At 35.9% G+C, this 15,447-nt stretch overlaps 1 protein-coding gene across 1 annotated transcript in view; it reads right to left on the bottom strand.

Annotated features, from left to right (window-relative positions):
* Positions 1-15,447, bottom strand: part of DOCK7 (dedicator of cytokinesis 7) — a 217,678-nt gene that overhangs the window by 41,722 nt on the left and 160,509 nt on the right. The window contains exons 29-32 of the mRNA XM_044914530.1: positions 12,969-13,138; positions 11,659-11,813; positions 3,212-3,394; positions 2,966-3,101 (exon numbers count right to left, since the gene is read on the bottom strand). Of these exons, the coding sequence (XP_044770465.1) occupies positions 2,966-3,101; positions 3,212-3,394; positions 11,659-11,813; positions 12,969-13,138 (644 nt within the window). The remainder of the gene's footprint in view (positions 1-2,965; positions 3,102-3,211; positions 3,395-11,658; positions 11,814-12,968; positions 13,139-15,447) is intronic.

Here is a 15,447-nt window from a genome sequence, read left to right on the forward strand (position 1 = left end):
AAAAATAATGAGACAAATCTGTCACACAATAAAGGACATGTCTGGGATATTTCTTCTACTTTCTCTCCCTTCCCTTATCTCCCTTTTTTTTTATTGTGAAATCTCTATCTTCAAAATATTTTGTAAAATAAAACAAAAAAACATATGCCTATCTTTACACAGTTAACAAAACTGATATCTGGGATCTATTTACATTTTCATCATTAACTTTTTTACCCCCATGAAACTGTCTCTCATCTCTTAGCTAAGAATGTCTATCATTAGGTGATGTAACTTGTATGTCCAAACATAAATAAGAATCGCAAAGGCTTAATTTTTCTAAGAACTTTAATTTAAAAAAAAAATCAGATTGGGGCACCTGGGTGGCTCAGTCATTAAGTGTCTGCCTTCAGCTCAGGTTATGATCCCAGGGTCCTGGGATCGAACCCCACATCAGGCTCCCTGCTCCGCGGGAAGCCTGCTTCTCCCTCTCCCTCTCCCCCTGCTTGTGTTCCCTCTCTGTGTCTCTCTCTGTCAAATAAATAAATAAAATCTTTAAAAAAAATAAGATTAATTGACATATAACATTATTTTAGTTTCAGGTGCACAATATGATTCAATATATGTATACATTATGAAATGATCACTACTATAAATCTAGTTAACATCCATCACCACACATAATTTCTTATGATGAGACCTTAAGACATACTCTCTTAGTAACTTTCAAACATACCATGCAGTATTAACTGTAGGCACCATGCTGTACATTACATCCCTAGTACTTATGTGTTTTATAACCGGAAGTCTATACTGCTTGACCTCCTCCATCCACTCTGCCCATCCCTCACCCCACACCCAAGGCAACCACCTATCCATTCTCTGTATCTATGAATTTATTCATTTACTTATTTTAGATTCCACATAGAGAACTTCAATTCTTATATTCAAAGATAGCTGTCCTAAGGCCACAGGCTTAAAAACGTAACATACACTTAACAGTTCCACTCTCTCTGACATTAAACCTTAGAAAGAGCTGTGGTATAATACAGAGAACTACACTGGAAGTCAAAAGAGCCTGGTTCAGTCACATAGTTTATGATCTTAGGCAAGTTATTTACCTCTGGTGAGTTTCATTTTCTTTTTTCTTTTTTTTTTTTTAAAGATTTTATTTATTTATTTGTCAGAGAGAGAGACAGAACACAAGCAGGGCGAGAGGCAGGCAGAGGGAGAAGCAGGCTCCCCGCCGAGCAAGGAGCCCGATGTGGGACTCAATCCCAGGTCCCTGGGATCATGATCTGAGCCGAAGGCAGCCGCTCAACCGACTGAGCCACCCAGGCGTCCCGAGTTTCATTTTCTTTAACTTAAAGGTAGGGATAATCATTCATTGATTTTGGTGATAATTAAATGACCTAAATAAAAGTTCATTTTCATATTTTAGAGGGTTGTTATATGTAATAAAGGAGTTAAAAGAAAATCTGTTGGGGCACCTGGGTGGCTCAGTCGTTAAGCGTCTGCCTTCGGCTCAGGTCATGATCCCAGGGTCCTGGGATCAAGCCCCGCGTCGGGCTCCCCGCTCTGCGGGAAGCCTGCTTCTCCCTCTCCCACTCCCCCTGCTTGTGTTCTCTCTCTCGCTGTCTCTCTCTGTCAAATAAATAAATAAAAAATCTTTAAAAAAAAAAAAAATCTGTTAAGTACACTGTAGACTGTATATAAACTGAAAGTGAAAAAAAAATGGTTCTCTTAATTCCAAAGGCAAAGGTTTTGTATTCTTATGAAATTCCAAATATACTGGATAGCATATAAAAGATATTTAAGTTTACATAGATAAATGATGTCTACGTGTTTATGTGTTTATGGCCTATCAGAAAACATTAAAAATATTCACGTAAATGTGGATAATATACTGAACTATTAGCATGTGTCATATACACAGATGTCTAAACCATGTCCCTGACCTTAAGGAACTCTCAGCAACACTATTATTTGTCACTTTAGAATTTAGGAAATGTTTACACACACAGTCACTACAAAGATGATAAGATCAGTTAAACTACCTTCTAAGTTCTCAAAACAATCACAAGTGGATGAGGAAAAGGAAAGTGAGATTAAGTGGCTTGGCCAAGGTTATATGGCTAATGGATAGCAGTACTTGGGATTAGAAACAGGCCTCAAATGCTATTAACCTGTTTCTCTCCCTGACATTTGAGTCTGACGGACAATATATTTCCCTTAAATGCTGGGTATTTTAATTTATTGTGCCAAATAGGAAATTTTTAAGAGTAAAAAGTGATGCCATGTAGGAAGTATGACACTAAGACTGAACCATAATGTCAAGTACGGACTTTGGGTGATAATGATGTGTCAGTGCTGGTTCAGTACCAAGTCTAACAAGTCATCACTCTGGCGGGGGATGTCGACAGCGGGGAAGGCAATGCATGTGTGTTAGGGAATAGACGGGAAATCTCTGTACTGCTAGCTCAGTTTTGCCGTGAACCTAAAACTGCTTTTAAAAAGTCTTAAGGGGGGGAGGGGAATGCTATTAATAATCACACAAGGGCAAAAGTAATAAACCGGGACTCTCCAGAACAAATCAGGAAATATGTTCACCCTGTTTAGAACTCTAATTTGAATTCCTACAGAGAAGTGGTTACTCAAGTAAATTCACTGTTTCATTCAAAACACTTTTTAAGCGGTGCCTGGGTGGCTCAGTCAGTTAAGCATCTGACTCCTGATTTCAGCTCAGGTGACGATCTCATGGTTGTGAGATCAAGCCCTGCGTCAGGCTCCATGCGTGGAGCCTGCTTAAGATTCTGTCCTCCCTCTGCTCCTCACCCCCCTTCCTTTCTAAAACAAACAAACAAAAAATGAAAAACACTTAAAAGAGTGTAGAATCTTTGAAGACTTGCAACAATGATCACTATAATATATAGTTCAAGGAAATTGAAAAAATTCTCACCAGAAGGAGAAGATATTGTGTACGTACCAAGCTGTCCTCGGCTTCGGCGCACCATTTCTTGCCTAGCACCTATGCTCCCAAGAATAGCTTCTTCAAGCTTTGCTCTCATGTCTTTTGATTTCTTAAAGGTCAAACTATTCATTCTTTCAAACACTTTCTTTCCCTAAAATTTGAACATTAGAAAAGAAGAGACACTGAGGAACTTTTGTTCTTCCTTTTCCACATGACGTTTGCTTTCTCATTCTTCTCTGCAATGGCATAGCGATCACTTACTTTGTATTCAAAGCAAGATACACAGAGATAAAGCAAATCTAGTAGCCGGTTTAGCTGTAGGACTGAGAGATCTGTAAACCACTTTTGTAGAACCGTCTCATCTGCATTCTTGAGAACCCAAAGTAGACAAATCAAAAGGCTCCGACTGGATTCTGCTGAAAAGGTAGTGTGTTGCCTGCCACTCTGAAAATAAAGAATAGTAGAATGAGACAGACTGATCAATGGCCATTTCTTTTGGGGGGTTGTTAGGTGTTTTCTTCTAAATACAATAAAACAAAAATTGCTTTAAAAAGCAAATATTTATAAAGAACCATTTGAAGAGGCATCTGGGTGGCTCAGTCGGTTAAGCGTCTGCCTTTGGTTTGGGTCATGATCTCACAGTCCTGGGATCAACAACTGCCTCAGGCTCCCTGCTCAGTGGGGAGCCTGCTTCTCCTTCTCCCTCTGCCCCTCCCCCGCCCACTTGTGAGAACAGGCTCTCTCTTTCTCTCCCTCTCTCTCTCTCTGATAAATAAAATCTTTAAAAAAAGCCCCACCATTTGATTTAGACAATACCTGAATAAGTCACAGAGAACTTTAAACTTAAGGTCCTGAATTTTAATAAACTTTTCCCGGGATTGAAAGACTGTTTTAATTTATGGTAGTGCTTCCAGCAGACAACAAATAAACATCAAGGGACAAAGCTAAAAGATCCTACTATTAAAACTAATGTATCTATTTTCATCATGTCTGATGTAATATGGTAAAAAGAAAAAAGCACTCAGTAAAAGTGATATAAGAATAGAAAGTAATAAAAAATGTTGATCAGGTTTAGAGAACCACAGTTTCCTCTCAAGGGCTACTGTTAGAGCAGATAAGGTGAAGGTGCTATTTTCAGTCTTCAGTCTGCAATTGTATACAGTATGTGAAACATAAACGAAAAACTAAGAATAAAAACTTGTCTACAATACCATTTATTCCGTATTTATTCTGCTCCAGTCATCATGCTAAGCTCTTTCCATACGTTATTTCATTCAGTCCTCCAACAATATTACCAAGGGAGTTGTATCATCTCAGTTTTACAGACAAGAATACAGGATGACAATAACAATGACAATGATGACAAAACATAACAAAATTTGAAATGTGCCAGACACTATGCCAATCATTTTTTCATATTTAATGCTCACAATGATTTTATGAGATGGTACTAACTACGGTTATTTCTAGTTTACAGGTAAGGAAATAAAAAGCTAGAAAGTAAGCCAGGATTTTAGTGCAGGTTAACCAGACACCAAATCTTATATTCTTCTATATTTGTCTATTATACTACATTCTCATATTTGGTGAAGTAAATATACTAAATAATAAGAAGAAAGCAGTGGTAGGGATGTTGAGAGAAAAAGACAAAGGAAGTACTTAACCACTGGTGTCATGATCTCAACTACTACCCTAATCCCTCTGCTGTCCCGGATGATGAAAATGATGGCAGCTGACTCTTGTATGACGCTTACTCTGTGCTCTTCACTGTACTGAAAACTTTATGCATATGAGCTTATGTATTCCTCGCACCCATCCAAAGAGATAAATATTGTTACTTAAACCATCTTATAGACAAGAAAACCAAAACACCAAGAAGTATTTTATACAGGTATTTTGCAGTAAATAGTGGGACCAAGATTCAAATGCAGAAAGTGTGGCTCTATAGAGAGATCGAGCACTTTTCTATGTTCACTACCTCTCATGGATGCATGCACATGTAAGTGAGTTCACCTACATAAATTCACTTAGCCAAATTATACAATAACCGAATTAAGAACCCAATGGATTGGTTTAATGTAATATTAGATACAGCTAAGGAGAGAACTAATAAACTGGAAGACAGATCAAAAGAAACAACCCAGCATGAAGCACAGGTCAACAAAAAGAGAGGCTATACAAAACAAGAGCAGAGACACAGAGGATGAGATAAAGAGGACTAATGTATGTTGAATTGGAATGCAAAAAGAGGAGAGACAGAATGGAGAAGAGGACATATTTGGGCATATAATAATTGAGCATTTCATAGAACTGAAGAAAGATGCTGAACCACTGATTTAAGAAGTCCAAAAAATGCCAAGCAGGATAAATATTCAAAACTAGATGGAACAGAGTGAAACCACAGAAGATCAATTCTAGGGAGAACATCATAAAGAAGAGGGGGGAAAAAATCAGCAATGGAAATGAGAGCACAGTAGAGACAATGCCCTTCTCATGCTGGAAGAAAACAGGAAACTTAGATGCTATTTCAAAAAAACAAAAACAAAAACCTTAAGAATGAAGGTCACACATTTTTCAAGGAAACACAGAGCTCATCACCATAGCACAGAAAATTCTAAAGGATATATTTCAAAAAGAAGAAAAATATTTCTAATGAAAGGTTACAAATTTGGGAAAAGAGCAAATACAGTGGTGAACACATGGACAAATCTAAATGATAATTAAATTTCTATAGCTATAAAAGTAGTAACAATGTTTTTTGAGGTTTAATGATATATACAATTAAAAATGCCTGAAAATAGCATTTAAGTAGGGAGAAAGGTAAATAAATCGGCAACCTGTTCTGAGAGCTTCTATTAACCAATGTGAAGGTAAAGGTAATGATTAAATTAGAGTGGACTTTAATTCAAAGAAGCATACTGTGATTTGTAATACAATCACAAAAAGAATACAAACAGAATGTTTAACTTCCAAACTAGTAGAAAGGAAAAAGTAAAATGAGGAAAAAATGGAAGGAGAAAAAAAAATACAAGACAATAAAGGAGACAAAAGAGACAGAAGGGATGGGACAATTAAAATTAAAAATGTTAAGTACATTAAATTACATTAAATTTACTTATACTAAATTAAATGGATTTTAAAAAATTCTAGTGAGACAAAAATAAACAGATTTTAAAAACTTAAAACAAAATCTAACTACATGCTACTTATAAAAGACATCCAAAACATAAGTTTCAAACATTTAAAACGTAAGAAAAAAATGTTGAGAGTAAAGGGTGGAAAAACTCATATCTCAGAAGAAACCTAACATAACTATACTAACATACAAAAGTAGACTTGAAGGCAAAAAAAAAAAGAGTACTATAGTTCATGTTGATAAAAGATGAAATCCATCAAAAATGTAATTTAAAATTAGACAGTTCATAATAAGACCTCAAAGGAAACTAAACCTGACAAAATGACAAGTTATTAAAAAAAACCATGATTGTAGTGGGGTATTAGAAGAAGCAGACAGAATTCAGTAAAAAGAAAAAAAGGTTTAAACAATAAGATTAATAAATTTGAAATAATAGGTATAATGGACAAATATAGGACAATGAAGAATATGCATTTTCAAATACACAAGCTGTTTGCAAAAACTGACTATATACGAGACCATAAAACCAGTTACTACAAATATAACTGAAATTACACAAAGTTCTCTGATTATAAAATCAGGCCAAAATCAGAAACATGGGGATTATGAAAAATTTTCCTATGACTACATACACACACACACACACACACACACACAAATAAATAAATAAATATGGGGCTGCAGAGGGAGAGATCAAATCTTAAGCAGGATCTATATTCTGCCACCACGGAGTCTAATGCGGGGTTCGATCTCACAACCCTGAGATCATGACCTGAGCTAAAATCAAAAGTTGGATGCTTTATTTATTTATTTATTCATGAGAGACAGAGAGAGAGAGGCAGAGGGAGAAGCAGGCTCCCAAGGAGCAGGGAGCCCGATGTGGGACTCGATCCCAGGACCCTGGGATCATGACCTGAGCCGAAGGCAGACGCTTAACCATCTGAGCCACCCAGGTGCCCCAAAAGTTGGATGCTTATCTGACTGAGCCACCCAGGTGCCCCACCCTATGACTAGAACTTTTTAAAAATTTTTAATTTAAATTCAATTTAGTTAACATATACTGCATTATTAGTTTCAGGGGTAGAATTTAGTGATTCATCAGTTGCATACAACACCCAGTGCTCATTTTATCAAGTGTCCTCCTTAATGGACATCACCTAATTACCCCATCCTCCCACCTACCTCCCCTCCAGTAACCCTCAGTTTTTTCCTATTGTTAAGAGTTTCTTATGGTTTTCCTCCCTCTCCGTTTTCATCTTATTTTATTTTTCCCCTCCCTTCCCCTATGTTCATCTGTTTTTGTTTCTTAAATTCCACATGACTGAAATCATGTATTTGTTTTTCTCTGACTCATTTTGCTTAGCATAAAACTCTCTAGTTCCATCCATTCATTGCAAAGGGCAAGATTTCATTCTTTTTCATGATTGAGTAATACTCCAGTGTGTGTGTGTGTGTGTGTGTGTGTGTGTGTGTGTGTGTGTGTGTACAACTTCTTTATCCATTCATCTGTTGACGGACATCTGGGCTCTTTCCATAGTTTGGCTATTGTGGACACTGCTGCTATAAACATTGGGGTGCATGGGCCCTTTCAAATCACTATGTTTGTATCCTCTGGATAAATACCTAGTAGTGCAATTGGTGGGTCGTAGGTAGCTCTATTTTTAACTTTTTGAGGAACCTCCATGTTTTCCAGAGTGGCTGCACCAGCTTGCATTACCACCAACAGTGTAAGAGGGTTCCCCTTTCTCTGCATCCTCACCAACATCAATTTGTTTCCTAACTTGTTAATTTTAGCCATTCTGACCAGTGTGAGGTGGTATCTTATTGTGGTTTTGATTTGTATTTCTCTGATGCCAAGTGATGTTGAGCATTTTTTCATGTGTCTGTTGGCCATTTGTAGGTCTTCTTTGGAGAAATGTCTGTTCATGTATGACTAGATATTTTAAAACAAAAACTTAACTTACAGCCTAAAATTCCAGAAAAAATCATAATGCAATTTAGATATGTTTTTGAACTGAATAATAAAAATGCTACATATAAACTGTGGCATGTAACTAAAACAATGATTAAAGGAAAATGTACAGGCTTATAATACGTACCAAAGAAGAAATGATAAAAATTAGTGAGTTAAGCAGCCATCTCAAGAAGTTAGAAAAAGAACAATATAAATCCGAAGAAAATAGAAGACAGTAAATAAAGAAGATAAATATTCAAAAGTGAGGATCAACATGCCCCCAAACTGGTTTTTTTTTTTTTTAAAGATTTTTTAATTTATTTATTCATGACAGACAGAGAGAGAGAGAGAGAGAGAGGCAGAGGGAGAAGCAGGCTCCCAAGGAGCAGGGAGCCCGATGCGGGACTCGATCCCAGGACCCTGAGATCATGACCTGAGCCGAAGGCAGACGCTTAACCATCTGAGCCACCCAGGCGCCCCCCAAACTGGTTTTTTAAAGACTAAAGATATACACAAATTTCTGTTGAGACTGATGTAAGACAAAGGGTACAAAAAGCCAGTCACAGAAATGAAACCACTTATCTCTACTACAGATGGCACAGACTTTTAAAAGATTATAGAAGATACCTGAACTTCATATGCCAATAAATTTTAATTTCTACTAGAGTAAAATTTACAAAAATCAGTGTAAAAGGAAATAGAAAACTCGAACAGTCTTACAGTCATTAAAGAAATTAAATCAGTAATTTTTAAACTTTCAAAAAAGAAAACTACAAGTACAGATGGCATCACCCACAGGTTCTCCAAATATTCCAGGAAGAATTAACTCCAATTTTAAACAAGTCCTCGCGGAGAACAGAATAAAAGGGTAAATTCCCTTTTAAATTTAAATTGGCTGACCTAACCCTGATTCCAAAACCTGTAAAGAACATTATGAGAAAAATATTACAAACAATTTTACCTACAAGCACAAATACACAAATCTTAAATTACAGCACACAAAATCCATTAATATACAATCATGGAAAGGCAGACAACCAAATGGCAAATGGGAAAAACTCTAGAACCTCAAAAGAGAAAATTCAAATGGCCAACATGTATATGAAGAAGTGCATACCCTCATAAGGCATCAGGAAAACGAAAACTGAAATGAGATACAACTATAAATTACCAGATTGACAAAAATTTTCAAGTCTGAAAAATCTAAATGCTGATGAACATGTGAAAGAATGGGAACTCTCATATGTCTCAATTGAGACAAACCCTTTGGAAAAATACCCAGGTATATCTGGTATAAAGATACATACATATTCTATAACCCAGCAAATTCTACTCCTAGGAAATAACCTAAATAAAAGTGTATATACACACACACATACACACACACCATACACGTAAAGAAATCTATAGGATTACTATTTGAAATAACCAAAGACCAGAAGCCATTTATGCATCTAAGACAAGAAGAGGTAAATAAATTAATCTACAGACAGACAATTTAAAGACATACAGAAATGAAAATCAGTAAATTATAGCTACATTTTATAACATGGATGAAAATTAAAAATATAACAAAACTAAATTACAATGTTTAGGGGTGCAAAGTTGAATGATAAAACTATAAGCAAAATTAAGCAATTACTTCATTAGTCAGGATAGAGGGCAGCTTGGTGGATAGCTGTGGTGGGTAAGAGCATGCTAGAGATTTCTGAAAGGCAGCCAACAGTCTATATTTTGTCCTGAGTGGTGGTTACAAAGGTGTTCATTTTACAATATTTTATAAATTTGTACATTTATGTTTCATGTACTTTTTAATATGTAGTATATTTCACATAAGAGAAGTTTTAAAAAATGAAAAGGAAGGTCAACAAAATTGACCACAGTGGTCATTCTGGGCGGAGACAGGGACTGAACTGAGGGCAGACTGGGAACTTTCAAGGAATTTGCAATGTTCTATTTCTGAAGTTGGGTGGTGGGTACACTATTGTTTCTTCTATTATGATACCTTAATTGTGCATGTACTTTTGATATTATACATATAAAATATATAAAGTACAAGTGATAAAAGAAAATTGATAAACTGGAATTCAGCAAAATTAAAAACTTGTGCACTTCAAAAGACACCATCAAGAAAGCAAAAAGATAATATACAGAATGGGAGAAGATACTTGCAAATCACCTATCTAATAAGGGATTTGTACTCAGAATATATGAAGAACTCTTTCAACCTGTAACAAGAAAATGAGTAACACAATACTAAAATGGCAAGGAAGATGGATGAACTTTTCTCTAAATAAGACACACAAAAAAGATGTGTCAGTAAACAAATGAACAGATGCTCAACATTAGTAGACATTAGGGAAATGCAAATCAAAACCACAATGAGATACTACTCTATACCAAGGTGGTTACAATAAAAAAAGAGATAGTAATAAGTGTTGGTGAGGATTTGAGAGGATTTGAGAAACAGGAATTTTCATTTATTGCTGAATGTAAAATGGGGAAGCCACTTTTAAAAGAATTTAGAAGTGTCTGAAAATGTTAAACACAGAGATACCATATGACCCAGCAAATCCACTTTTAGATATCTACTTAAGAAAATAAAAACATATGTGCACACAAATGTTGATAGCAGCATTATTCTTAACAGCCCAAAAACTGGAAAGGATCCAAAGGTTCATAGCCTGACAAATGGATAAAAATCTGCCAAGAGTATTACTTGGCAATTAAGAAAAAAAAAAAAAAGATGTGCTGATGCACATTACAACATGGCTGAAACTCAAAAACTTTACGTGTAGTCAAAGAAGCCAGACACAAAAGATCACAGTGTATAATTCCATTTATATGAAATGTCCAGAATAGGCAAATCTATACAGATACACAGTGAAAGTAGGTGAGTTGCTGCCTAGGGCTGGGGGGAAATAGGGAGTGGCTCTTAATAGGCCTAAGCATTCTTCTTGGGATGATGGAAATATTCTAAACTTAGACTGGGGTGGTGGCCATACAGCTCTGTAAATACATTAAAAACCATGACACTGTACACTTAAAATGGGTGAATGTTTTGATATGTAAACTATCTCAATAAAACTTGAAGTTGTCAGGACAGCTTCCATAAGTACTATTGCATTTTGAAAGTCTTTTAGAACTTGATCTTGCCCTACTGGCAGTTTGTTTCCTCTCTGCTCCCATATCCTTCCCTCTTTAAGGGGGCAAAAATTACAGGGGCAGAGTACCTATCAATTTTATTAAACATGAAACAGTATAAATCTTCAGAGATTAAAAAAAATATTCTCAATTGCTAAACAACTGAAAATATTTCTTAGGGTTGAAGAACAAAATGTATTTTGAAAATAAAGAAAATAGGCTATATACAATAAGGTAACTTCCAAAATTCTGAATGGTGGAATACAGAGCAACCATAAACCTTGAGGTATTAATAATTTTTAAAACAACTCAGTACAAGATAAGCAATATTCTCAGAACCTTAATATTTCCACAAAGTAAATGAAACTCAAGAGTACTCTTGCATCAGCTAATACAACAATCTGTTATTTAAGGGTACATCCTTGTAAATATCTGTCTTTCTAGAAAAAACTTCTGCAGGAGGGTTGTTCTTACCGATGATGTAAGGAGGAAGCTGCCAGGCCTTGTTAGCTGAGGAACTGATGTTCCTGCAATTGCCATGGCAACGGTCTGGCTTATCATGCTTCCGCTCTCACTTTCATAGTCATCAGGGGCTATACAAATTGGTCTTCCTCGTTGATTGTGAGTTTCTGGAAAAACAAATAATCCCAAAATAAATAACCAAAATTCCATTTAGGTTAATTAACAGTTATTGAGCATGCAATTTCCTACTCTCCATTACTCTTTAAAAGAAAAACCTGTTAAGATGTAATATTTACCATTAGATTTTCTTATTTTAAACAGTATTTTAAACATTAACTCATTCCTACAGTAACAATTTGTAGTTTTGTAGAGAAGTTGCTAGTCAAAGAAGATATAATAATATAAACATTTCTGCCTTCAGATTAGGAAGCCCACTTTGGCGATCAAAATACTGGTTGAACTACTCAACTACCAGTCCCTTAAAGACAAAGAGTTAGTTATCTTTGTATCACCAGCTCTGTTCAGGTTCTTAATATGTAATAGGTACTCAGTAAATGTTTTGTTTTTTTTTAAAGATTTTGTTTATTTATTTGACAGAGAGAGACACAGCAAGAGAGGGAACATAAGCAGGGGGAATGGGAGAGGGAGAAGCAGGTTTCCTGCAGAGCAGGGAGCCCGATGCGGGGCTCGATCCCAGGACCCCGGGATCATGACCTGAGCCAAAGGCAGATGCTTAACGACTGAGCCACCCAGGCGCCCCGTTTTGTTTTCTTAAATGTAAACTGTAGGGTTTTGTTTAGGACAAATGAAGGAATTCCAGAAATTCTAAATATGGAAAGCAAGAGCAATAAAACTTTGTGAGTTCTAGTTTTTAAAAAGCAACATAACTTCAACTTATTAGCCCAGTGTTAACAATAAACCTAATTTTTGTTATTCAGGTGAATATTAATTTCAATTATATATATATGAATATAAATGAGACTGAAGGTGGGAGACATCTGCCGTGTTTTCTTATATACATTTTTTTCGGATGAACAGTACAGTCTCATACCAAAAAACCTATTTTCTAATAGGCAGGTACAGAAGTGCTATAAATCATTATTTTAAAATTCATCGTAAGAACTACTTGAGGAAAGCTTGCAGTGAATTCTCTGATGTAGTCAAAAGTCATTCAGTAATATGGTTAAATATTTACAGTTTATTTATGCCAGTGTACATTTCCTTGTATTTCTTTTCCTAAAATAAGATCTTCAGCCTTGAAATATTTCTAATACTTTGCAACACTGAGATTTCCTTTAAGATGTTTTAAATATACGAAGTACCTGTAAAGTCATAGAGCTGAGGAACAGTTTCCATGATAATGCCAATCAGAGGTAGATACAACATGGCCACCCTCGCCTTTGTCTGGGGGTCAGAGTACCGTGGGTCTGAGTCGTGACTGGATAGTAAATTGTGTACCATATTGATGACTTTCTTGTGCAATCCAAACAGTCTATTTAAAAAGAAGATGAAGAAGCAGCAGCAGCACTAAGGTCACAGAGATTAGTTAATATCTTTAAAGCAAACAGTAAGTCACAGTACTGAATCAATTTTGTTTAACTTAAACTTTGCCACATATTTGCATGTATTCCTATGAAACACTTCTCATTAAGAAATTAACAAATGTCTCTCTGTATAAAGTAAAGATGGAGGGGAAAAAGAAATGCTAAACAAATTCACCTAGAAGTAAATCTCAATTATTTTTATATTAACTCCTTATTAGTACATATTCATATTAAATAACTTAAGACCAGTTGTGGTTATATTTTAAAGCAAAAAAAAAAATCTTAAGTAGCTTCAAATTTTATTTCATATTGATCTTCTCACATTTGCCAAAAATAAATTTTTTTTTTTAAAGATTTTTTATTTATTTATTTGAGAGAGAGCACATGAGAGGGGGGAGGGTCAGAGGGAGAAGCAGACTCCCTGCTGAGCAGGGAGCCCGATGCGGGACTCGATCCAGGGACTCCAGGATCACGACCTGAGCCGAAGGCAGTCGCTTAACCAACTGAGCCACCCAGGCGCCCTGCCAAAAATAAATTTTTATGTCCTTTTTCTAAAAGAAAAATCCTCTACTTAATGGATTATGCAGTCCATAGGCTGGGGGGGTTGTCTTTGACTTCTCGGATTTAAACTCAACTTCCTTGCTCATCTACCTTGTTTGGGCCATACATCTTCTGTAGGCTCAATCCCCTGAGTTTCAACTGGGCTAAAACACTAATCACTTTTCTTTTTTTGCCTCTTCTCGGATTGAAGGTGCTTTGACTCTGCCAACTATTCTAATTAAACACTTGGCCAACGTCGACAGGCCCTTAGGGCTACACCTGGCAGCAATTCCACACCTCATTCGCCCCTTCAGCCTCTCACCATCCACCTCAGAAAAAGATCTTACCTCCGACTTCTGATTTTTAGGAAAGAAAAGCCATTCTGAATTTGCTCTAGCCAGAACTTTAACACATCCCCACATTTATCTCTCTCTCATTCCTTTTGTCTCAGAAAAAGTTGTACTTCTCTCAAAAAGTAATTTCTCCATTATGTTTAATGAACCCCACGCGTCTTCAACAGCTTCAATGCCCCCCTCACTAAAATTTTCCCTTTTCTTTCCAATAAGCCTTTCCTATATTGAAAATACATGTTCACTTGAAACTAGTCTCTTCTACGTTATATACTCTCTCCGAGTAATAAACTATTACCATAATTTCTCCAGTAATAAACTTCCTAAATGTATAGTCCATAGCAACTGTTTCCACTTACTTCCTAGTATCTACTCCCTTTCTTTGGAACTAACAGTTTTTGAATGCTTACAACATGGCACTGTACTAGCTTCATTATTTAATAACTAAATAATTTCTTAGAGTTACTTACCTTCTCGGTTTCTCTACCTACAGTAAGAGGGTAAATACCTACCTCATAAGGTGGCTGTGAGAATTAAGTTGCATAATTTATGTAACATACTTATTAGCACACTGCCTTGTACATTGCCTTCCTCAGTAAATACTAGCTCTTATTTTTTTTAAGATCACATAGCCAATTTCAAAGCTGGGATTGGAAACCAGAGCCCTTCATCTTATCTGCCGCTTTACATGGCTATATATGCAATCTAGCTGGAGATTCTTTCTTCTTCCTTTGAGATTTTTATTCAGAAAGTGTATTTTTAAACACTATCAAGAACCACATCTAACTGACATATCTCAGATTTTATTCTCCAGTTCTCTACTCGACGCTGTCATCTTATCTTTTCTCAATTCTTTCTCCAAATAGTTCCCACCCTTTCCTCATATTCTCTCTCTCATTTCACCCAAGTCTCAGATTCTGGTCATTTGGTTTTTATGTTCTCCCTTCTGAATTTTTGCATTACCAGTGATGACTCCCAAACCCGGGTGTGTATTCCTCACAGCTGTGTAGCTACCAGCCCGACCTTAACCTACCAATAAGCCCTACCCAATCATCTTTATAAGCCTTTTCACAGGTCTACATTACTCAATCACATGTTATTAAATATATGTTTATGCAGGACGTGCAATATCCTATTTTAAGTATTAGGGATAAGACACTGTCCCTGTTCTTAAAGAGTTTGCTATTGTAAGAGAGAAACACAGACGCAAAAATAATAATTCAGTGTCACAAATGCAGTAGAGGTACTAATTTTCTATAGAATTATGTGCTACAAAATTAGCATTTAATCATATTGTTTCATAGTCTTAATTTTCTAACTATAATCAAAGTTTCTGAAGAGCAAATCTTTGATCAATATTAAAACAT

Source organism: Neomonachus schauinslandi, chromosome 4, assembly GCF_002201575.2.
Source record: "Neomonachus schauinslandi chromosome 4, ASM220157v2, whole genome shotgun sequence".
In the NCBI taxonomy this organism is placed as follows: domain Eukaryota; kingdom Metazoa; phylum Chordata; class Mammalia; order Carnivora; family Phocidae; genus Neomonachus; species Neomonachus schauinslandi.